This window comes from Peromyscus maniculatus, chromosome 18, assembly GCF_049852395.1.
Source record: "Peromyscus maniculatus bairdii isolate BWxNUB_F1_BW_parent chromosome 18, HU_Pman_BW_mat_3.1, whole genome shotgun sequence".
In the NCBI taxonomy this organism is placed as follows: domain Eukaryota; kingdom Metazoa; phylum Chordata; class Mammalia; order Rodentia; family Cricetidae; genus Peromyscus; species Peromyscus maniculatus.
Window position 1 is genome coordinate 31487965 of NC_134869.1, and position 26492 is coordinate 31514456.

Sequence of the window (26492 nt, forward strand, 5' to 3'; positions counted from 1 at the left end):
GTATCACTTGCCACTTGAAGAATCTAAGAGATGTTGGCAGCAGCTTCATAATTTCTTTTCATTTGAGAAGATCAAATTATACAAACCCAGTCACAGTAATGACTGAGTCATTTTCCTCACTGTAAACACTCACAGTTCTGCTATGCTACATTTAAGAAAAAAAGACAAAGGAATTTTCCATTACATGAGTAGAACAAGGAGTCTATATGTTGAGTATTAAGTGTGCTAGTTAGCTAAATCTCAGCTACTAGTTTTAAAGGGAAGTAAAATACCCTGTCTTTGAGAACAAAATTTTTTAAAAATGAGAAAAATATGTGATCATTCGAATTATGGATAGTGAAATTTAACTACACAAGCAGATAACAGTGTTAAAGGGCCTGGATGGGATGATGGATTAAGAAACACCACTAATGGACCTTTTGCAAAATACTGCAAGGCATAGCCTCATGGAATTAGAGATCCAGGGCAACAAAGACATCCCAGAGAATGCCATCTAAGATACATTAGAGGGAGCTAGGCAAGTTGGTTATCTACTACAACTACTAACTGTTAGTAATTCTCATCTTTAACACTCTCAAAGATGAGATTTTTATACTTGAAAGTAACCTAAAATCAGTGTCTATAAAATGATTAGAATATTCATAATTTATTGATAAATTTATATTCCCAATTTACTGTCATATATTCATATATAAATGATATCTCTTTGAAGTTTTAAATTGCTTTCACATATGCTATCCTAATGGTGTCCTGTGCAATACAGAAAAATGCAGAGCTCATTTTCAAGCTATTCCTTCTCTAAAGAAAGGATGCAGGGTCCCCTAAACTCTCAAGTCCTTCTATGCATTCAGAAAAGAGCATGCCATAAAAAGGCTGACAAGCTGAGTGTTCCAAAGTCCTCTAAACTAGAAATAAAACTAGCAGTGGGAGATTATAAATATGTGGGTGGTGGTGAGCCATGAAAAGTGTTGTTATTCTCAGATGAAAAGCTTAAAAGCCATGCTTATTTCCCTCAAACGTTCTGCATGTAAAGGACAGATCCTTGAGCAGAGTGGCCGCTGGGATGTTTTCCACACCTGCTCCCCTTTCTTCAAAGTTGGTGGTTAGCACAGGGCCTTACAAGTATCTGGTGTGCTTGTCCTTTAGCTTCTGCTTGGAAGAGAATTAATGGGATCCAAAGGGAGCTGCCTCCAGTACTCCAGTGACCACTACTGTGCTGTGAGGACAAACAGGCTTTGAAAGAAGAAATGTGGAATACTTAAAACTCCACATTTAAAATAGCTGGAATACAGAGGAATGGATGGTTTATGGTTTAATTTTAGTATTCTATTCCTGAGAAAAGAACTTTGTATTTTTGAGTAATGACTAGCAATCCCACCTCAAATTTAGTTTTATTATTATGATTTGCCAATTATTCTACATGCTTTACATGAATTGATCAGTTAAGTGATACAAAGTGATTGCTACACTCCATCATTATAAATGAGAAACATGAGGCTCAGCAGGTAAGTCACTTGCCTGAAGCCAAACAAACACAGTAGAGTCAGGAATCATGCCATCCAGGCTTTAACAAGCAACAGCAGTTTCTCAAATAAGTACAATATTATCAGTGACTTCTGAAAAGAAACCAGAGTGAATTCCAGACATATAGGTTAAAACAATTTTACCAAATAATGTACTTTGTTCTGAAAAAATACAGTGATCAAAAAAAGTGTTATAGGCAGGCAGATCTCTGTGAGTTTGAGGCCAGCCTGGGCTACCAAGTGAGTTCCAGGAAAAAGGCACAAAGCTACACAGAGAAACCCTGTCTCGAAAAACCAAAGAAAAAAAAAAAAGTTAAAAAAAAAGTGTTGCAGAAATGGAAACTGGAGAGTGTGTGTCAACTTTCTCATTTAGTATATGAGAAATGGATTCCTAAAGAAGTTGAATTTACCCAGGATAATAATGATAAATAAAGGCAGATATTAAAATTTCCAGACAAGTGATCATGCTTCTAAATCATAATTCAGAATGTTAAGTCCTTTACCTTTTGCAACCAAATTTCTATCCATTAAAGCATTGTATAGTGCATTTCTTTAAAGTTAATTATTGAATTATTAACAATAATAACCATTCACTCCAGTAAGCCTGAAGAGACTGTGGAAGGATTTATAAGAATGACTTGCTATTAGCAGATCTATAGTCTGTGGAATGCAAACAGATGCAAAGCAAGAGTAAACTGGTTTTTGTGGATTGCAGTTTTTCTGTTTTCATGTTTGTTTGTTCATTTGCTTATAAGACAGATTCCAGTAGCCCAAGTTGGCCTCAGACATAGATCTGAGAATGACACTGATCTTACTGTCTTCCTGTCTTCAAAGATAATGGCTTTATGTGGTGCTGAGGATCCAATTCTGGGCTTTATTCATGTTAGGTAAGTAATCTACCAACCAACCTACATCTCCAGCTTTTTCAAGGGCTCCAAAACAATGATTTTTCAATTGTGTAAAAATGATAGTTATTCTGTCGAAAGCAACTATATTAACTAGTTTATGGCTTAATCTCAAGATAGATTTAACACAAACAGTAACTAATACTATCCTCTGGACGTAGGTAATAATTTAGGCAATGAATAGTCAGCTGATGTTCTGCTCAGCACCCCTGCTGCCACTGGCAATGCATGGGTGCACTGTGTTAAGACACATTTGCAACTGGTGCCCAGCAAAGATGAACACAAAGGCAGGGTCTACAAGGACAAGATGTATTATCTTGGGGTTGCTTCTGCAAATAGCAGCCTGGAAAAGTAGGCAAACAACAAACAGAACTTAGACCCCAAAGCATGTCTGCACATAATCACCATACCAACACATACATTTATGCCTGATACCTGATATTGGAGTTGCTTAAGCATCAGAGTTCCTATATGAAGATATTAAGTTATTATAGGTTGGTCTGATGTGTACCCAATGGCTGATGGGAATGGGTCAACTGACTCCTGATGTTTGTCATAGGAACTAATGGAAATAATGTTTATTTTTTAGGGATGGGGCGGGTGGGTGGGATGGGGGTGAAGACTTGTGAAAACAAGTTAGGTCATGGGGATCATACTCTTGAAGGGGAAACGGTGAGAATAAATCCTCCCTCTCTGTCTGTTTCTTTGCTGTCCTGCACTCCTGCCATCACGTATTGCTCTGACACAGGCACAAAGCAATGATGGACTAAAACCTCTGAAGTCATGAGCCCCAATTAACATTTCTTTGCTCTTTCTTAGGTTGATTAACTTACATAGCTGGTCACATACCATAACAAACACCTGTCCTCACCCATTTGACACTGGAGTCAGGTCTGGTTCAATCAACATTTCGTTAATAAAATGGGGATCTGAAGAGGTTCTGATTATTTGTTTCCTCTCAAGAATATGAAAATGGATTGTAAAGAACTGTTTTATTAGATGCAAAACTGAGTACTCTAAATGTATCCTGATGAACTAATAACAGCAAACCTTTACTATAAAAATGCAGTCTATCTGGATAAACCATTCATGAAGTGTTTTGATAAAAAAAAAAGAATGTTAAAATTATATATTTCTCTTCCAAGACAAAAAAAAGCCCCACCTTTAAGTCAACATTTTTTTTTTGTTATCTTCACTCAGTAATGTAGTTAACAACTATTTATTGGAAAATGAATGGATGGTGAAGAACTAGGTTTGAAGTTGAGCACTGTCACTATCCAAAACTCAGATGATTCTTCACCTAGCCCCCAGGAGAGCAGAAATGAACATGCAAACACACTAAAAAGAACTTGCAAATGAATGAGACTGCAACAAAGAAACCAGTTAGCATAACACAAGGTACTGGACTACTGTGCAAAGGGGGATTGGTCTCATTTAAGAAATCAAAGAGGGCCCAGCCTGCCCCTGACGACTTCCCTTCTGGACCAGAGGTGAGTGCCTGGGTCCAGCCCGGACCCCATCCCTGGCCACCAGCCACCCCGGGAGGACCTGCCCAGCTTGGCGCCGGGTTCTGGCCACTGGGCAGCTCCCCTTCTAGCCCCACCGGGAGGGATCCCCATTTCCAAGCCCCCTGCAGCCCCTGCAGTCTCCGCGCCCTGCCCCCACGCCCATCTGCCCAAGACCCCACCCACTTCCTGAGACTTAGAGACCGGCCCCCAGCTCCCAGCCTGCCCCCGAAGACTTCCCTTCTGGACCAGAGGTGAGTGCCTGGGTCCAGCCCGGACCCCATCCCTGGCCACCAACCACTCCTGAGAGGCCTGCCCAACTTGGCACCAGGTTCTGGCCACCGGGCAGCTCCCCTTCTAGCCCCACCGGGAGGGATCCCCATTTCCAAGCCCCCGGCAGCCCCTGCAGTCTCCGCGCCCTGCCCCCACGCCCATCTGCCCAAGACCCCACCCACTTCCTGAGACTTAGAGACCGGCCCCCAGCTCCCAGCCTGCCCCCGAAGACTTCCCTTCTGGACCAGAGGTGAGTACCCGGGTCCAACCCGGACCCCATCCCTGGCCACCGGCCACCCCGGGAGGACCTGCCCAGCTTGGCGCCGGGTTCTGGCCACCGGGCAGCTCCCCTTCTAGCCCCACCGGGAGGGATCCCCATTTCCAAGCCCCCTGCAGCCCCTGCAGTCTCCGCGCCCTGCCCCCACGCCCATCTGCCCAAGACCCCACCCACTTCCTGAGACTTAGAGACCGGCCCCCAGCTCCCAGCCTGCCCCCGACAACTTCCCTTCTGGACCAGAGGTGAGTGCCTGGGTCCAGCCAGGACCCCATCCCTGGCCACCAGCCACCCCGGGAGGACCTGCCCAGCTTGGCGCCGGGTTCTGGCCACCGGGCAGCTCCCCTTCTAGCCCCACCGGGAGGGATCCCCATTTCCAAGCCCCCTGCAGCCCCTGCAGTCTCCGCGCCCTGCCCCCACGCCCATCTGCCCAAGACCCCACCCACTTCCTGAGACTTAGAGACCGGCCCCCAGCTCCCAGCCTGTCCCCGACTGCCATTCTGGACCAGAGCTTGCCCCTGACTTCCCTTCTGGACCAAAGAGTTGGACAAGAGAACTCCCTTTTGGACAAGAGAGAGAGTCTTCCTGAGTCTGTCAGATCTTTGTGAAACAAGTCCACTGATAAGACCAAGAAGGAATCACAAGGAGATGGGCAGACGTCAAAGCAGAAGTACATACAGCAAAATGAAGAGCAATACAGCATCACCAGAACCTAGCTCGCCTCCAACATCTAGACCTGAACACCAAAAATTGGAAGAAGCAGAAGAAAGTAGCCTTATGAGTAACTTCATGAAGAAGGTAGAGGCTTGTGTACAGGAAAAGACAAGAAAATTGGAAGAACGCTGTAAACAACTAGAGGAAAGGGCAAACAAATTAGAAGAAAACAATAAAGCCCTCCAAGAAAACAATAAATTCCTGGAAGAAAACATTAAAATCCTGGAAGAAAACAATAAAGCACTGAAAGAAAATCATGAAAAAGCAATGAAACAAACAAAGGAAACAGTCCAAGATCTGAAAAGGGAAATTGAAAAAATGAAAAAGACACAAACAGAGGGAATGCTGGAAATAGAAAACCTGAGTAAAAGATCAGGAACTTCGGATGCAAGTATAACCAACAGAATGCAAGAGATGGAAGAGAGGATTTCTGGCATTGAAGATACAGTAGAAGAAATAGTTCCATCAGTCGAAGGAAACACTAAAGCCAACAAAGTCATGAACCAAAATGTCCAAGAAATCTGGGACACCATAAAAAGACCAAACTTACGAATTATAGGGATAGAAGAAGGTGAAGAATACCAACTCAAAGGCACAGAAAATATATTCAACAAAATTATAGAAGAAAACTTTCCCAACTTAAAGAAGGAAATGCCTATGAAGATACAAGAAGCCTATAGAACACCAAACAGACTAGACCCCCCAAAAAAGTCCCCTCGACACATAATAATTAAACAACTAAATGTACAGAATAAAGAAAGAATATTAAGAGCAGCCAAGGAAAAAGGCCAAGTGACCTATAAAGGTAAACCCATCAGAATAACACCCGATTTCTCAATGGAGACTTTGAAAGCCAGAAGGACCTGGACAGATGTAATGCAGACACTAAGAGACCATGGATGTCAGCCCAGACTAATATACCCAGCAAAACTTTCAATCATCATAGACGGAAGGAACAAGACATTCGAAGACAAAGCCAGATTTAAACAATACCTATCCACAAACCCAGCCCTACAGAAAGCACTAGAAGGAAAATTCCAACCGAGGGAAGTCAGATACACACTTGAAAACACAGGCAATAGATAAAGCCACAACAGTAAACCCCAAAGAAGAGAAGTACTCACACACTACCACCAAAAATAACAGAGATGAAGAATCACTGGTCATTAATATCCCTTAATATCAACGGACTTAATTCACCTATAAAAAGACATAGACTTACAGAATGGATACGAAAGCAGGACCCATCCTTCTGCTGCATACAAGAAACACATCTCAAATTCAAAGATAGACACTACCTAAGAATAAAAGGCTGGGAAAAGACTTTTCAATCAAATGGTCTTAAGAAACAAGCAGGGGTAGCCATCCTGATATCCAACAAAATAGACTTCAAACTAAAATCAATCAAAAGAGATCAAGAAGGACATTACATCCTCGTCACAGGAAAGATCGACCAAGATGAAGTTTCAATTCTGAACATATATGCCCCAAACATAAGGGCACCCACATATGTAAAAGAAACATTACTAAAGCTTAAACCACATATAAAACCCCACACATTAATAGTGGGAGATCTCAACACCCCACTTTCACCACTGGACAGATCTCCCAAATCGAAACTTAACAGAGAAATAAAGGACTTAACCGATGTCATGACCCAATTGGACCTAATAGATATCTACAGAACATTCCATCCTAACAAGAAAGAATATACTTTCTTCTCAGCACCCCATGGAACTTTCTCTAAAATCGACCACATACTTGGCCACAAAGCAAATCTCAACAGCTACAAAACAATCAGAATAACCTCCTGTGTTCTATCAGATCACCCTGGTTTAAAGCTAGATTTCAACAACAACAAAAACTACAGAAAACCTACAACCTCATGGAAACTGAATAATGCTCAACTGAATCACCAATGGGTTAAGGAAGAAATAAAGAAAGAAATTAAAGACTTCCTAGAGATCAATGAAAATGAAGACACCACATACCCAAACTTATGGGACACTATGAAAGCAGTGCTAAGAGGGAAATTCATAGCACTAAATGCCCACATAAAGAAGTTGGAGAAATCGCACACTAGTGAATTAACAGCACATCTGAAAGCTCTAGAACAAGAAGAAGCAAAGTCTCCCAGGAAGAATAGACGCCAGGAAATTATCAAAGTGAGAGGTGAAATTAATAAATTAGAAACTAAGAGAATAATACAAAAAATTAATGAAACAAAGAGTTGGTTCTTTGAGAAAATCAACAAGATAGACAAGCCCTTATCCAAACTAACCAAAAGACAGAGAGAGAGAATCCAAATCAACAAAATCAGAAATGAAAAGGGGGACATAACAACAGACATTGAGGAAATCCAGAGAATTATAAGGTCATATTTCAAAAACCTCTACTCCACAAAACTGGAAAACCTAAAAGAAATGGACATTTTTCTGGATAGATACCACATACCTAAGTTTAATCAAGACCAGATAAACTATTTAAATAGTCCAATAACCCCTAAGGAAATAGAAACAGTCATTAAAGGTCTCCCAACCAAAAAAAGCCCAGGACCAGATGGTTTCAGCGCAGAATTCTACCAGATCTTCAAAGAAGAGTTAATACCAATACTCTCTAAATTGTTCCACATAATAGAAACAGAAGGAACATTACCAAACTCCTTCTATGAGGCTACAATTACCCTGATTCCTAAACCAAACAAGGATGCAACAAAGAAAGAGAACTACAGACCGATCTCCCTCATGAACATTGATGCAAAAATACTCAATAAAATACTGGCAAACAGACTCCAAGAACACATCAGAACAATTATCCACCATGATCAAGTAGGCTTCATCCCAGGGATGCAAGGGTGGTTCAACATACGAAAGTCCATTAATGTAATACACCATATAAACAAACTCAAAGAAAAAAACCACATGATCATCTCACTAGATGCAGAAAAGGCATTTGACAAAATCCAACACCCCTTCATGATAAAAGTCTTGGAGCGATCAGGAATACAGGGAACATACCTAAACATAATAAAGGCAATATATAGCAAACCAACAGCCAACATCAAATTAAATGGAGAGAAACTCAAAGCAATTCCACTAAAATCAGGAACGAGACAAGGCTGTCCACTCTCCCCATACTTATTCAATATAGTACTTGAAGTTCTAGCCAGAGCAATAAGACAACATAAGGAGATTAAGGGGATTCAAATTGGAAAGGAAGAAGTCAAGCTTTCCCTATTTGCAGACGACATGATAGTATACTTGAGTGACCCCAAAGATTCCACCCAGGAATTGATAAAGCTTATAAACACCTTCAGCAACATAGCAGGATACAAAATCAACTCAAAAAAATCAGTAGCCCTCCTATATACAATGGACAAAGAAGCTGAGAAGGCAATTAGAGATACATCACCCTTTACAATAGCCAAAAATGACATAAAATACCTTGGGGTAACACTAACCAAGCAAGTGAAGGACCTATATGACAAGAACTTTAAGTCCCTGAAAAAAGAAATTGAAGAAGATCTCAGAAAATGGAAAGATCTTCCATGCTCATGGATAGGCAGGGTTAACATAGTAAAAATGGCAATCTTACCAAAAGCAATTTACAGATTCAATGCAATCCCCATCAAAATACCAACACAATTCTTCACAGATCTGGAAAGAACAATACTCAACTTCATATGGAAAAACAAAAAACCCAGGATAGCTAAAAGAAACCTGTACAATAAAACAACTTCTGGAGGCATCACAATCCCCGACTTCAAGCTCTACTATAGAGCTACAGTAATAAAAACAGCCTGGTATTGGCATAAAAACCGACATGTGGACCAATGGAATCGAATTGAAGACCCTGACATTAACCCACACACCTATGGACATATAATTTTTGACAAAGAAGCCAAAAGTGTACAATGGAAAAAAGAAAGCATCTTCAACAAATGGTGCTGGCATAACTGGATATCAGCGTGTAGAAGGCTGCAAATAGATCCATATCTGTCACCGTGCACAAAACTTAAGTCCAAGTGGATCAAAGACCTCAACATAAATCCAGCTACTCTGAACCTGCTAGAAGAAAAAGTAGGAAATAGTCTTGAACGCCTTGGCATAGGAGATCACTTCCTAAATATAACACCAGTAGCGCAGACACTGAGACAAACAATCAATCAATGGGACCTCTTGAAACTGAGAAGCTTTTGTAGAGCAAAGGATACGGTCAACAAGGCAAAGCGACAGCCTACAGAATGGGAAAAGATCTTCACCAACCCCACATCTGACAGAGGACTGATATCCAGAATATATAAGGAACTCAAGAAATTAGACATCAAAAGGACCAACAGTCCAATTGAGAAATGGGCTTTAGAACTAAACAGAGAATTCTCAACAGAGGAATCCCAAATGGCTGAAAGACATTTAAGGAATTGCTCAACTTCCCTAATCATCAGGGAAATGCAAATCAAGACAACTCTGAGATACCACCTTACGCCTGTCAGAGTGGCTAAGATCAAAAACACTGAAGACACTTTATGCTGGAGAGGATGTGGAACTAGGGGAACTCTCCTCCACTGCTGGTGGGAATGCAAGCTTGTACAACCACTTTGGAAATCAATATGGCGCTTTCTTAGAAAATTGGGAATCAATCTCCCCCAAGATCCAGCTATACCACTCCTGGGCATATACCCAAGAAATGCTCAATCATACCACAAGAGCACCTGCTCAGCTATGTTCATATCAGCATTGTTTGTAATAGCCAAAACCTGGAAACAACCTAGATGCCCTTCAACTGAAGAATGGATAAATAAATTGTGGCACATATACACAATGGAATACTACTCAGCAGAGAAAAACAACGACATCACACGGTTTGCAGGCAAATGGATGGATCTAGAAAAAATCATCCTGAGTGAGGTAACCCAGACTCAGAAAGACAAATATGGTATGTACTCACTCATAGGAAGATGCTAGATGTGGAACAAGGATGACTAGACTGCTACTCACATCACCAGTGAGGCTACCTGGAAAACGGGACCCCAAAAAAAGACACGGAGAAACGGACAAGATCTACATGAATAGCCTGGTCATGAGTGGGAACAATGAAGGGCGACAGTCGAGGGAAAGAGTGGGAGATCCTAGCTGGATCAAGAAAAGAGAGGGAGAACAAGGAATAGGAGACCATGGTAAATGAAGACCACATGAGAAGGTGAGAAGGGGAGGAAGCAGAGAGCTAGGGAGGCCCACGGAGATCCACAAAGATACCCCCTCAAAAGACTGCTGGCAATGGTCGCGAGACGGCAGGAACTGACCTACTCTGGTGATGGGATGGCCAGACACCCAAATAGTGGTGCCATAAACCCCATCCAAGGACTGAGGAATCTGAAGGCAGACATCCACGGCTGGGCCCCTGGTGGAGCACTGGGAGTCTAATTAGTGAGTAAGAAGAGGATTTATATGAGCGAGAATTGTTGAAGCCAAGGTTGGATAAAGCACCGGGACAAATAACCAAATGAATGGAAGCACAGGATCTATGAACCAAAGGCTGAGGGGCCCCCAACTGGATCAGGCCACCTGAACGGGTGAGACAGTCAGTTGGCTTGATCTGTTTGGGAGGCAGCTGTGCATTGGTGCCAGGTCCTGGGCTCGTTGCATGAGTTGGCTGTTTGAATCCTGGGACTTATGCAGGGACACTTGGCTCGGTCTGGGAGGGGGGAATGGACCTGCCTGGACTGAGTCTACCAGGTCAACCCCGGTCCTCGGGGGAGACCTTGATCTGGAGGAGGTGGGAATGGGGGGTGGGCTGGGGGGAGGGGTGGGCGAGAGGGGGAGAACAGGGGATTCTGTGGCTATTATGTTGAACTGAATGGTGTTGTAAAATAATAATAATAATAATAATAAAAAAACCAAAAAAAAAAAAAAAAAAAAAGAAATCAAAGAGGAAGTGTACATGAAATGAGATCTGCTGTACAACAGGAAAATGTTTTGGGGAAAAAAGAATAGATTGGTGAGCTCCTGTGAGATCAATGAACAAAAAGATAACTACAAATATGAAAGCAAACCTTAGGAGGAAAAAGAATAAGTAAGAAGGGGATGGGTTGGGCCATGAGAGATGGCTCAGCAGCTAAGAGCACCAACTGCTCTTGCAGAAGACCCAAGTTCAGCTCCCAGTGCCCATGTCACGCAGCTCACAGCCATCTGCAACTTAAGCTCCAAAGGATCCAGCACCCTCTTCTGGATTCCACATACATATAATTAAAAATAAAGTAAATACCTTTTTAAAGAGAGGGGATGATGATCACATTTTGAATGGATATTGTGGCCAAAGATGATGACGATTGAACATATCCACAGGCGTGGGGGGAAATGGAAATGATGAGATACCAGAAAAGACAGTCATTGTGGAGCAATGGTGGGAGAGGCCAAACTAGAGGGTAAGTTTTAAGATGTACAGAAGAGCTAGTGAGTGCAGACAGTCATTGAGAGACGATCACAGCGGAAAACAGTAGTACCCATTGATACCCACAGCATTCTAGTGGCGAAATTGAGATAGTTTTTAATTTATTCATTTTTTTTGTTATTGTTTTTTGTTTGTTTGTTTTGTTTTTCGAGACAGGGTTTCTCTGTGTAGCTTTGCGCCTTTCCTGGAATTCACTTGGTAGCCCAGGCTGGCCTCAAACTCACAGGGATCCGCCTGCCTCTGCCTCCCTAGTGCTGGGATTAAAGGCGTGCGCCACCACCGCCCGGCTATTTGTTCATTTTAATGAGAGGCATATTAATGTATTTTGAACGTGGAAAACAACAGGATGCTGAACTTTTCAGTTATGTTTGAACCCTGCGGCTATAGAAAGATGTGTCCACTTAAGGAAGAAAAAAAATCTTATTAATGTCTATTTTATTCATCAGTCTATCGTTCAGGCAGGTAACAATCTTGTATCTAGAAGTTAAAGGTCCAATGTAGTTTTAACTATTTTTTTTCCTAATTTCATCAGCTAATGTACTTACAGACTTTAATTAAATTCTAGAGCATATTAAATTGAAATAAAAGAGCTCATTGATTATTCATTAATAAAATGCTGTGTGCTATTTGCATTGGAAAAGAGGTTTTGTTTATAAATTGTCTCTTGTACTCCAGATGATTTGCCACATAATGAACTGCAAATCTCCTAGTACTTTGGGGCATCAGTTTTGTTAAATCAAGATTCATCACTAAGGAAGCACAATATACTAAGACACCAATTCACTCTAACATTACACCTTTGAAATATTATGATTTACTAAGTATAAAAATGAAACTTCAATCAAGCAAAGTGATAGATACATATTTTCTAGAAAAGTTAGCACTCTATAAACTGTGATAATGTTTTAATAAATTATGTTTTCTGTATAAAGATTGTAGTTTTAGTGCTTAAACATAGGTGTGTGGCTTCCTAAGTAAAATATTTCTTATAGTACTAAAATAAACTGACACTTAATACAATTCTCTTTTCATACCCATGGATTCTGGATCTATTAATTCAAATTACCATGGATCAAAATTGTTAGAAATAATATCTATGCTGTGCATACTGATTTCTTCTTGTTATCACTCACTAAATAATACGATAACAACTATGTATATAGAATTTATACTATATATTTATTGCATGAAATATAAATTGGAGTTGAAGTGTATGGAAGGATATGATTATTTTACATATATACATCGCCACTACATATTGAAACCTGAGAATCTGTAAGTTTTATTATGTGCAAGGGATCCTGGAACCACTCTCCCACTGACACCATGAGACCACGTTAGAAAGTTGGTAATTAGTTTAAAAGAATAGTGCAAGTTGGACAATTCTTTTTGTTTTCAATTGCTGTCCTAAAGACCCATCAAGATTCTTTTTAACTTAATAACTTTAGCTTAAGTTAATCAATTAGGTAAAAACTATCCCTGCATTTTGCATGCCCGTAGAACCAGTTAACCCTCTTTTAAAATGTTTCATTTTTCCTACCTCCCAGAAAGCCCTGTGCCAGGCAGAGATGACAAATGTCCCTTGCCCACAGAATTTAACAGAATGACAGCACTGCATTTGCAAAGCTGGGGGGACTTGGATGATTTAATGGAAGTGTAAAGCAAAAATAACTTCAGTCAGCCTGAGAAAAGCAAAAATTGAAATATCAGAGCAGATGTGACGCTGATAAGCTGTGGCATTTAATACAAAATATTTAAGAGTCAGTCCCTTGAGAAAAGGACTACTCTGCAATTGGATCACAGTAAACATGGAGCTTTAGCAGAGGGAAACATTTAGGCACTGGCAGATTTCTGGCCATTTAAGTCACGGTTTTGTGTGGTGTCAGGTGAGAAAAGTAAGATGCCAGGAACCAGAGAAGAGATCGTAAATGTAGGTGAGAAGATGAGGATGGGTCTTTTGTATTATGCAAATGACTTATGTTCTTAAAGGTATAGGTGCTCTTTGAAGTGGTGATTTTTTTTATATTTCAGCTTTAATATCAACTATTTATAAAACAGAAGAATTATCAGCAATCATAGAGAAATATTACACAAATAAACAATGGACATTTCTTTCATTTTCTCTTGTAGTTAAGTTCCTATAAAAGCTACATTTCTGCATCTACTCAGGATAACGATGCAGTGAAGATAAGGAGCTGCCTTCCCTGGGATCTGTACTGTCCCCTTTCAGCCCCAAGTACTCATTGCTATTATGTAGCAGATCAACAGGTATTTGTGTATTTATGTGTATTTACTTGTTTCAGAAATTTGAGTTGAATTCATTGGCTGAGGGAATGTTTATTTACTCTACAACTTTTCACATTTAAAATCATACTACTTCTAAATACAGATTTTTTGTCATCCCTATCTGATATGTATTCTCTGTGTTTCTTCATATGGTTGTATTCAACTAGCTATAATTTCTTTCTTTTTTTTGTTTTGTTTTGTTTTGTTTTGTTTTTCGAGACGGGGTTTCTCTGCATAGCTTTGTGCCTTTCCTGGAGCTCACTTGGTAGCCCAGGCTGGCCTCGAACTCACAAAGATCCGCCTGGCTCTGCCTCCTGAGTGCTGGGATTAAAGGGGTGTGCCACTACCACCCGGCATATAATTTCAATAATTATGACAAGTAGAACCGTGGAAATTGACATCCTTGCTTTGTTTAAATTATGGAGGAAAATCTTCCAATCTCTTTAAATATGGTGAGTCATGTATTTTTAAATGACTCTTTTCAGGTTAAGGATTCAGTTGCTATTCCTTGGGATTCTCAATTACTATTGGGTATTGAGTTTGTCAAATGATTTCTATTAATAGGCATGACTGTATGATCCTTATCGTTTAGCTTATGATTCCAATAGATACATATGATAAATCACATTTGATTGATATTCAAGAGTTAAAAGAGACTTTCATCTTGGAACAAATTCAGTCAGCTTATTCAGCTTGTGCATATATATATACCTATCCTGCTTCCTGGATAGGATTTTACAGAATTATTAATTCTTTAAACATTTGGTAGAATTTTTCAGTAAAGCCAGCTGTTATTGAAGATTTCTTACACGTATTTTTCAATTGCAAATTTGATTTTCTTAATAATAACAATGTTCAAAGGACTGACTTCATATTTGAAAGGTAAATTGTATTTTGTGGGAAAAAATTGGTTCATTTCATCTAAAGTTGTGAGATTTACATTTTAAGTTGGCCATAGTGTTTATGATCCTTTTTATAACTTCTGCACCATTAGTGATACATTATTTCTTTTTTATTGATAATTTGTGTCTTCTTTTTCTCATTTAGACTTGTATGGGTTGGTCAGTTTGATTTAAAAAGAACACACTCTGTGATTCATGGGTTTTCTCTCCAGCCTTCCTCTTTTCAATTTCATTATTGTCTGCTCTTATGTCTATTATTTCTTTGCTTCTTCTACTTCTTTGGCTTTATTTTGCTCTTTTTTTCCTAGTTTCTTGAAATGGACGCTTAGATTCTTCATCTGAGATTTTTCTATTTCCTAATGTGTCCCATTAGGCACTGCTTTACTTGTGCCCTACAAATAATGACACACTGTAAATGTATCTACTTTTTCATTCAGTTGTATATTTATTTTAATTTCCTTAAGAGTATTTATGTTTGGCTATTTGTCTCTGTGCTTTTTCCAATCTTGGTCTCAACAATTCTTGCTCATACAAACCCTCCTCTTTCTCGCCAATTGGACTCCTGGAGCTCCACCTGGGGCCTTGTCATGGTGCTGCATCTGGTTTCCTCAGTCATTGGAGCCAAATGAATGGAAACACATGAACTATGAAACAATAGCTGAGGAGCCCCCAACTGGATCAGGCCCACTGGATAAGTGAGACAGTTGATTAGCTTGATCTGTTTGGGAGGCATCCTGGCACTGAGATCAGGACCTGTCCTCAGTGCATGAGCTGGCTGTTTGGAACCTGGGGCTTATACAGGAGGAGGGGACTGGACCTGCCTGGACTGAATCTACCAGGTTGAACTCAATCCCCAGGGGGTTTTTGCCCTGGAGGAAATGGAAATGGGGGGGGGGGACGACAATGACGACAAGGGAATCCATGGCTGATATGTAAAATTAAATTAAATTATAAAATTAAAGAAAAAAGAGTATTTGTGTAATATATGGTTTATTCAAAAAATATATTTATTAGCTTTCAATGGTTTTATTTTCAATTTACCTTTTTACTGATTTTGTATTATCCAACATGTTCAAAGAAAAGATTCTGTATAATTTCAATCATTTTAAATTATCTAAAGAGTAGTAAAGGGACATGCACCTGTGAATGTATGTGTTAATATGTCACAAGACAATGAACATCTTGAAGTCTGTTCTATTGGAAACTTTTAGAATATGCTGAATGTGTTTGGGGCAGATGGTTAGTAAATGTTGGTCATATCTTACTCAAGAATATTTACTTGTATGTTGTTGCTCATTTAATTTCTGTTATCATAATCATTATTGATAAAAAGTTGATGGAAATGGGAGAAGGGATAAAACAGGGTAGAGACAGCCTAAAATGTAGTAACATTCTGGGCAGAATGAGCTTTCTGAAAGATCCTCACCATAGTGATTATCTGAAATATTCAACTAGATTCCCAGGTACAAATCATATTAGCATTCCAAACATTGAATGAGTCAAGATAATATACTTGTTCATCACAGCTGAAAAGAAATTTTAAATGCATGACAAGAGACATGGGTAAGACAAAACACTTCCAAGAGATAAAAGATACAAAACAGTAGATTCAAATAAATATATTCATCAGTGGGATGTGAAAAGAAAGAACAATGCATAGATAGAGGTAACCTTAACAGAACTACTAAGTATATGGATGGCAACAGCTTTTGTCAGGAAGCTCGGAATTTGAGAAAGTTTAGTGACTAGTTCATGTCATTTGAGCATAAAGTACACATGGATCATCTACATATGTTTGACAAGATGTTGAAAATACAAAGGTTAGTCTAGTAGAATAAAAAGTATTTGGGAAACCTGGTTAAAATAGTAATCCTTAAACCTATCTGCAAGGAGATTATCTAAGAAATATAAGCAGATTGGAAACATAGAACTAATAAAATGATCCTAATAGCTCCAATTTTAGGTCAAAGGGAGAGAAATCTGGACTGGAAAATGATAACAATTTTGGGAGAAGAACGGTGCAAATGAGAAAGATAATTCAATGTAATTTCCAAAGTCTAAATTACCACTGAGCTTGTTTTGTACTGACAGAGATGACTTGGAGAGGACCATTTTTCAAGGAGTCTAGCTTGTATAGGAGAAAATGAAGATCCCAAAGTTAGAAGTGGTATAAGTCAGAAGAGGTTTTGTTTTGAGGTCAGGAAAAAAATGAGACATTATAAGTAAGAAGGGAAAAATTCAGAATTTACAGAAAAGAATTAAAATATTTCTTGTCAGTCATACAACAAATGTCTATAGATCCTCAATACTTTTTTGAAAACATCTTTCCAAGATAAACAGCCACGCTCTCTTGACAGTGTTCAAACATATTTTAAATAAACAAGAAAATAATGGAAAGCCAATGGAAAAATTAGACATTCTTATTCTAAGTATTTCAATTCTGAGGTCAGCTTCAGAGCCATGAAAACTTAATAATAAATTCTGTTTTGTCATATTTGAATGGGCAATGTCACATTTCAGTGTAAGCATTTATTGTTAGGATTTATTTTGTTTTCTTCAAGAGGAATGATGATCTCAAGAAAAAAATTATCTGCTACAAAGAGATTAGTATGGAGCAGATGTGTCAAGATTATTTCATGTGTTATATTATAAACATCTAAATGTCTATCAAGTCTGCAGGATATGAAAAGACTTGTAAGAAAAGTGGAATAGTGTGAGATGTTTTAACACTTGTTTCAAAGTCTATTATATTTTTCAAGGACAGCAAACTAGCCAACTAAAAATGATGGAAGTCTTAAAATGTTGGAGAGTCCAGGAAAATTTCCTAAGATTAGAGAATGGCCTCACATGTTTTTTACAATTGTTGAATTAGCTATTCTTAATGCAACAAAGTGTCTCAACAATCTGATACCTTTCTCTACATGTTCCAGTTTTCAGTCTGATATTCCTTATCACACAGTGAGAGACTGCTGATATGGAAGACAGCCTAAGATTGAGAAGCTGCCCATTCTACCATAGTGTCAGATATTTCAATTTATACCTGATAATTCCTAAAATATACACCCCATAATTGTATTATGAGAATTTAATAAAGTACTACAAAAACACAGTAGCTCTTCAAAACATCAAAAGATACCTATACAACATACAAATAAAGCATGTTGTTTCAACTAACTGCTTCCAAATTCTCCATTTCTTCCCTGGAGGTTAAGTAATTACTTTCTCTCCCAGTGATATGAGCTGAAAACAAATTTTCAAGTGTGGAAAAGTTAGATTATACCACCTCACTTGCTGAATATTTTTAAAGCAGTATATCAATATCTTGCTTCCATGATAGAAAATCGTGGAAAAATTTGAGACAAAAGCTATGGACGACTAATGATCCTCCTATTTAGTTCCTATTTGAAGTTTTAAAAGCATTTTAATTTCATTTTTACTTTTTGCTTATGGGGGGGGTGAGGGAGGGAGGAATGTGCATGTGTATTTGTACAGTGCAGGTCTCCATGGAGACCAGAAGGGTCTGAGAGATCCCACAGAACTGGAGTTATAAGCTGTGGTGACCTGCCTGCCATGGTTGCTTGGAAAACAAACTCTAATTCTCCACAAGAACATTAAGACCTCCTGTTTGTCTGATAGAAGCAGATGCAGAGATCCACGGCCAGGCCCCACCCAGGTGGAGCTCCGGGAGTCCAGTCGGCGAGAGAGAGGAGGGATTGTATGAGCGAGAGCTATTGAGACTGTGATTGGAAAAAACACAGGGACAAATAAATAGCCAAACTAGTGGAAATGCATGAACTGTGAACCAATAGCTGAGGAGCCCCCATGGAACTGGAGCAGGCCCTCTGGATAAGTGAGACAGTTGATTAGCTTTAACTGTTTGGGAGGCCCCCCAGGCAGTGGAGCCAGGACCTGTCCTTGATGCATGGGCTGGCTTTTTAGAGCCTGGGGCCAATACTGGGACATTTTGCTCAGCCTTGGTGTAGGGAGGAGGGGACTGGACCTGCCTCAGCTGAGTCTACCAGGCTGGGCTGACTCCCCAGGGGAGACCTTGCCTTGGAGGAGGTGGGTATGGGGAGTGGATGGGGGGGAAGAGCTGGAGGTGAGAGGAGGGAGGACGGGAGAATCTGTGACTGATATGTGAAGTTAAGTTAATTATAAAATAAAAATATTTAAAAAAAAAAGGATCTCCTGACTGCCGATCCATTTCTGTAGTCCCACTCACTTCACTGAATTTCAGTTTACATAGGAGTAAAGATTTCTATATTTTCCATCTTACCAGTATCATATTAAATGATAATTTTGAAAATACCATATTTGCTATCACACCCAGATGTTAAAAGCATTGAAAACTACATTTGCTTTTTTTTTCTCTTGTGTGCACCTATATGAACATGCTTATGTCTATGTTGTGGTGTGCCTGTTGTCAGAGGACCACTTACGGGTAGAATCAATCCTCTCCTCCGACCATGTGTCGTCTATGGATTGAACTCAGATCATCAGATACAGTGATAGGGAGCCTTCACTAAGAGCTGTCTTCTACCCCAGTGGTTCTCAACCTTCCTAATGCTGCGACCTTGTAATACAGTTCCTCATGTTGTGGTGATCACCAACCATCAAATTTTTTTTGCTGCTACTTCGTAACTGTAATGTTGCTAGTGGTATGAATTGTAACGTAAGTATCTCTGTTCCGATGGTCTTTGGGGGTTGTGACCCACAGGTTGAGAACCACTGCAAAACTCTGAGTATGTTGATATGGCTTCTTGTGAGCCACTGATAGGATTACAGAAAACAGGCATATGAGGGGCATTCCCTAATACACATATAGAAACCTTATTTCAGGATGACGTTAATTGCTATGTCAGAATATTCAACTTTGTCTACCATTTAGCTTTTCATCTAGTTGCTCTAGGTTTCTTCCTCTTTTTATATTCATAGTTGATGTTAGAAGCCATGGAAATATTTATTTAAGATAGGGAAAATATTTTTGTAAATCCACTGATTTTGTGAAAAAAAAAACCCAAATGTGAATCTATGTTGATTGTTTTATTGTAATGCTTTTTTAGGAGTCTAAAATCCATATTCCTTTGATATTACCACTTAGAAAGCTCCTGGGATAGATTCTAAGCTTGTTCTCCATAATTTTGTTTTTATTGACTTTCTTTTAGATCCCTTTCTGGTTGAAATAACCTTTTTAACTGAAGAAGCTATAATGTTTCCTGCTGCCATCCAAATTTCACTATTCCTCCCCAGACTACTCATCAAGAACTGGATTCCAGTAAAATAAGGGTCCTATATATAGTATAACTTCTATTTTGTTACCTCATATAAAACCGTTGTGTTTCCATGTAGAAGAGGCCCATAGCAAATATAGGAATGTCCGACCACCCAGCCTAAATCAGAAGCTGCCCACCATACCTAAAAAATAAAATTAAAAAAAAAGATAATGAAATATATGTCTTAATCAGTGGCATGCCATGTGGTAGAAGTGTAAAACCCTGATTACCTCTCCAGGTTTGAGGCCATATATGGAAGACATTGTCCAGTTCAGCATTACAGCATATCCCCCCGTGGGTCTAACCACACCCTGAAAGAGAGGGATAAAATGAAGTTAAAATTTACCAAATATGTGAGAAGAGTCACTGTTTTCACTCTATCTACCCTAAAATTTAGAGGTTCAAATCATTCACTATTCTGAAGACTGCAAATTACGTTGACTCATACATAGTCTTACCTATAACTGTATTTAAATTTTGGTTTCTTTGGATTCTCTAATAAGAAAGGCCAGAGAGTTTGTATTCATCATTTCCATTTATAGAAAATCATTGTTATATGACATCCTTAACAGTATAGAAAAACATACAACCTCACAAAGTAATATATAATACAATTTTAACAGTAACATGCAGCATCAATGTTGCGGTTTCAAATGCATTAACAGAACAACAAAGAAATGGAACCTACTCAAACTGAATAAACAAAATGTTAAATGAAGTTGGACTAAAATATAGACCAACTTAAGAACATCCATTCCTAATGATGGTAACATTAGGCTGCTTAGAGGGAACAAAGTCGAATTCTAATTAAGACCTGATTGCACTGCTAACTGCGAATCACATAGCATGATAGGGGAGATGAACAATACTTTAATGATGATTTCCAGAACTATGAACAATGAATCCTGATGAGTTAGCCTCAGGCTAACAGATGTGTTTTATGTTGCATTTGGGGCAAATCAAGGCGTTACTACATCATTATGTACAGTTTTCACAAATCTGTTTCCAGTACCTTCCCTTAACACTGGAAACTTATCCAAACTCAACATAAAATTGATATTTGAACACTGGGCACAAGGGTCATCAAGATAAGAATGAATGATAAATATAATAATTAGGTCTGTTTATTATACCATTATAAATACTATCGATCATCAGTGCCAATAAGACATGGCTACTGAATTAAGCCAGCAAATGCCTACTGAGTAATAACAGTAATATGAAATTCACATGCCCTTCGAAGCATCTTTGAGCCTACCATAAGAACTGTTCTTTTCTTTTTTCATTATTATTATTTTATTTTATTTTACAATACTATTCAGTTCTACATAACAGCCACAGATTCCCTTGTTCTCCCACTTCCTGCCCCCCTCCCCTCCCCCCCAGCCCAACCCCCATTCCCACCTCCTCCAGAGCAAGGCCTTCCCTGAGGACTGAAAACATTATCCTCCTCAAAAGGCTAAACACCCTAATTATTGGATGTTCTCTTAGTTGTACAGTTTTTGTATCATCCTGTAGTTTTAACACATGTGCATGATTCAGGAGAATGGCGGGGGGAGGGGGCTGACTTTGCAATAAATGCCACCATTGCTACTCTCCTAGGGTGCCTCTAACAAAGCACAGGCATCAAACTGTGGAACATATTGTATCTACCACCAACACCTGGTCTCTTGGCAAAAATCAGGTGCAGCTTTATTGGCATTTGAGAGCTATTTTCTATGTTATATGATACAGTTAACATGCAGCTGGCTCTCTGGTTCACCTTGGAAATGTTAGATATTATATGCCTCTTTCAGGCAAGCTTTCTACACGCACTTAGTCACCAAATCCAAATACTCTAGATGAACTCTATCCTGTCTTCCTTTGCTAATTAGCTTCAATTAAAATGTGTTTCCCTATGGTCCAGGAACTCAGTGTATTTGGTATTAATAGTTTTTCAAACACTCTTTCCTAAAAATCTTTTAGTCTTTTGGGAAGGAAACACTATCCAGTTTCTTTTGGATCCTGTGTGTTTTCACATATTGTAGTAGAGAGCACTATTTAATGTCAGCAATGACTTCAGATATGATGTGTTAGAGGTTTCTTTTCACTATACCTGTCACAGCATTTTATTTTATTTGAAAAAATGCTTTATGAGAGCAGTTTTGGTACTTTGGGATTCTTGAACACAGAAGGTTCATAAAACGTCTTTCATTTTTCTTCTTTATCTGAAGAAGCATCAATATGTGGAACCCAGTACTTTGCCTAATATTCACTGAGGTCTTTTTATTTTATTGAATTCCATTAAGACAATATATTTAGATCGTGTTTTTCCCAACTCCTCCCAGATTCTCCCCAACCCCTTCCCTACCCAATTTATGTTTTCTCTCTCACTCCCTCATCCAAACACTTAATAAGAAAGCAAGAAAAATAAGAATACACCCCAAAACAAATGTCAAAATGAAGCAAAAGAGTAATGAAACAAAAAAGTCAAAACAAAGCAAAATGAACTAAAAAGTCCACTATATATATATATATATATATATATATATATATATATATATATATATATATATATTGAGTTCATTTTGTGTTACCTAACTACATATAGGCATGGGGCCTGTTCTGGAGTGTGGTTGATATATCCAGTGAGACTCATTGGAGAAAACCTGTTTTCCCTATACTAGTAGGTATCAGTTGCAGATAGCTAGGTGTGTGACCCTGTGTCCATTTCCTACTCTCAATGCTGGGACCCTGTCTGGCTTGAACCTGTGCAGGTCCTGAGCATGCTGCTGCGGTCTCTCTGAGAACATATGTGTATCAGTCCTGTTGTCTCTGGAAGATGCTGTTCCCTTGGAGTCATCCACTAACCTGGGCTCTTAGAGTCTTTCCATCTCCTCTTCAGTATAGACTGTCCAGCCTCTAGAGGAGGGGTTTGCTGGAGCTGTCCTATTTAGGACTATTACTCCAAATCCTCTCACTCTCAGCACATTTGTCCATTTGTGGGCCTCAGTTAATTGTCACCTACTGCAAGAAGAAGCCAGCTCCTCTAGATGTGGGTTGAGTGGGGCACTTTTCCACAGATATAGCAGAATGCCATTAGTCATCATTTTATTATTATATTTCTATACAGCATTGGTCTTTATCCTAGGTCTAGGATACATCTAGGGCCAGGTTCTTGGCCACTTCTGCAGTGTCAGGAATGGGTTCCATCATGTGGAACAGACCTCACCTCCAATCAAAAAGTGATTGGGGGGTGGGCTGGGGGGAGGGGTGGGCGAGAGGGGGAGAACAGGGGATTCTGTGGCTATTATGTTGAACTGAATGGTGTTGTAAAATAATAATAATAATAATAATAATAATAATAATAATAATAAAACCAAAAAAAAAGTGATTGGTTACAGCCAAAACTTTGTTCTGCTAACGCATCAGTATATCCTTCAGGCAGGTCACTGTTGTAGGTCACAGGGTTTATAGCTGTTGATACTGATGATTACCTTTCTCCTCTGGTAGCATTCAGAGTACCTTCCAGTATCATCCACACTAGCCGGTAGGTGTGAAGCTTATAGTTAGGCACCAAATAGAATTCTCCATGTGCAAAGATTGAAATGTTATCTTAGTGTTTCTGCATTGTACCAAGGGATTATTTGTCATCATAATGGAGCAAAATTTTAAATGGGAAAATGAACTGACTAGAAATTATGAAGAATAAAAGACTTGCGATACACAACTAAATATTAACGCAGTTTTAAAACTTGGAAGACAAATTTAGACTATGAATTAAAAGTTTCTATTTATCAAATGACTACTTCTTGACATGATGCCTACCACTTTATTATATTATTACTCAATACTTAAACCTATGCTACAAAAAAAAAAGGAAAACTATGAGTCTGAGCTACTTAATCAAATCATGGATAAAAAATCATTTACATTGTAATTGCTAATATTTATGGACTTAGCTATTTTTTTTATAAAGGGACTTGCACCTGTAAGCATGGACTCTACCACTAAGCTATACTTCCAGCCTCAATTTGTTTCTAAATATTATTTCCTTCATTCTATAAATTACCATTTTTTTATTTAACCTATACTGGCTTAATGCACATGGAATTGTCAAATAATTAGAGATTATCATCAAATAGTCTCAATACAAACAACTGAAATGGAGTTGAACAGGAGTCAAAGGCCATGATTTCTGCTTTAATTGTTCATTAGTCCCTCCCTTAAGAAATGGATCTTAAAAATTTAGTCAACATCAGTTCATTAATCAGCTAGAGTTGTGCAATTTGGCCAGGCCTGCTAAAATATTCAGATAATAGACTTTAAACATCTGAGAATTTTTAATGATCTAAAAATATGGAACTCTACAGACTCATATTCTCCATGTGTGTATTTTATGAGACGTTCAGAAGCAAAAGAAGACATATTAGGTTTTACAAGACATTATTCTAAATATTAATTTGCCAATAAAACAGGAAGAGAGTATGTTTTGGTTCTTGCCTGTAACTATGGTTTTCTGGTAATGATAATTGCATATGAAACAGAAAGGTTGTGCAACCTCAGAACACAGAACTCATTCTCAAATCACCAGCTCTCAAATTACACTCTTAGTAAGGAAAAGTAATCAGAAACTAAAAACAGCTATTTCTTAAAAAGTGATTCTTGCTATATTGCTTAGGCTGGCCTCAAACACCTGAGCCCAAGTGATCTCCTGCCTTTAGCTTCAAGTAACAGACACTTTAGATGTGTTTGCCAAGCCTGGTTCTAAAGAGGACAATTGTAATGTTTATATTGAATATTGTAGTTAAGGTAAAAGTACTTATTCAAGAATAATGTTTTCCTCTAAAAGGCAAGTTTACGGTATTTCAGTCTTTGGGTTTCTGCTACTACTTCCCACCTCTGCTTATACTCTACCTTAAGTGTCAAAGCTTGAGTGATCTAATGAAGTCTCGGGAAAGTCCTGTAACAGTACCAGCATTCGGGACTCTACAGGGTCAGACATAATCCTTGGGATATGGAGAAGCTTAAGAATCTTCATGTGATCATAGTGCTTATTGCCCAGAAAGAAGACATGAAATGAATTCTGCTTCAGAATGAGAAGCATGAAAATATAGACATTTCTGACCACATAGAAATTTATACAGTATTGAAAATTTTTCTTTTTTTTATTTTTAAATTTTACATACCAATCACTGTTCCCTCTCCCTCCCCTTCTCAAGCTCAATCTCCATAAGAGTAAAGCATGGTTACTTGTCACCCAGGAATGAGAGCAAAGTCATCCCAGAGAGTACCTTAATTACTACAACTTAATGGGATGCTTTCTGTGGTATGAAATGCCACAGACTTACCTAAACTGTAACATTAAATGGAGAAAAAAAAATGAGACTTTAGGAAATGCACATAGTTTCATTTGCTGCAACTTGAGAAGGAAATGTGCAAATGGAATAAGAGTGCTGAGGGTCAAGAACAAGGAAGGCTGGGGTGCGCAGTGAGACTGAATACTCTTTCCCAAATAGTGTGTGTGTGTTGTGGGGGGTTCTTGAATTGTCCTATAAAAATCTTAAAGGCTGAAACTGCAGAGATCACTCAGTGATTGAGACCACTTAGTGCTAATCCAGAGGACTAGAGTCCAGTTACCAGAATTCATTTTGAGCAGCTTATAACTCCCTGTAAACTTATCTCTAATGGAACTGATATTCTAGTCTGGCCTCTGTAGAAACACATGCACACGTGCGCGCGCGCACGTAACAGTTCTAAAACAAGAAAGCACTGAGAAATGCACATTGTATTTGAAAGAAATGCATCGGCAAATGTTGAAGGGAGTTGGAGAAAAGAAATAGCTCTGGTCAACTTAAACATTCTGTATACCATCACAATTTTATCAACTTGTGAATCTTGGGAGTCACAACAACAATCCTGGCAAGACACACCCATTGGTGCAACAAGGGCATGAATGTTGTGGGGTAACCAACCAAGTTCTGGTTAGATTTAAAGCCACTACATAGACTGCAAACCTAGCCAAGAACCGATGATGAGTGCAATCATGAGCTCAAGAGGAGAACCTACTGTATTATTTTGCTAAATGGACATATTGTAAAACTGCCTTCTACGTACTTATCTGTATACCAATAGATTAATGTCCTCAACAGAGACGCTTCTTTTTCTGCAGTCAACATCAATGAGTAAAAGACTCACAAAAGTGTTCAAAGTAAAGAAAATAAGTGGTGGTGTGCTCAGCCCAAAAGGTGACATCTACATCTACTGTCATTCTCTTAAGGCTTAGGGAACATAAAGGAAGAACAAGGAATTTGGTAAGAGACAGATTTTTCAGGAGGATTGATATGAAATAGCGTGTTTTGGTCTTTGCTCTTACGACCTCACAAAGGTTGTGGTTGCCTGAACAAG

At 38.9% G+C, this 26492-nt stretch overlaps 1 protein-coding gene across 1 annotated transcript in view; it reads right to left on the bottom strand.

Annotated features, from left to right (window-relative positions):
* Positions 1-26492, bottom strand: part of Acss3 (acyl-CoA synthetase short chain family member 3) — a 178551-nt gene that overhangs the window by 71442 nt on the left and 80617 nt on the right. Inside the window, exons 6-7 of the mRNA XM_006983348.4 lie at positions 20336-20416; positions 20152-20247 (exon numbers count right to left, since the gene is read on the bottom strand). Coding sequence (XP_006983410.2) covers positions 20152-20247; positions 20336-20416 — 177 coding nt within the window. The remainder of the gene's footprint in view (positions 1-20151; positions 20248-20335; positions 20417-26492) is intronic.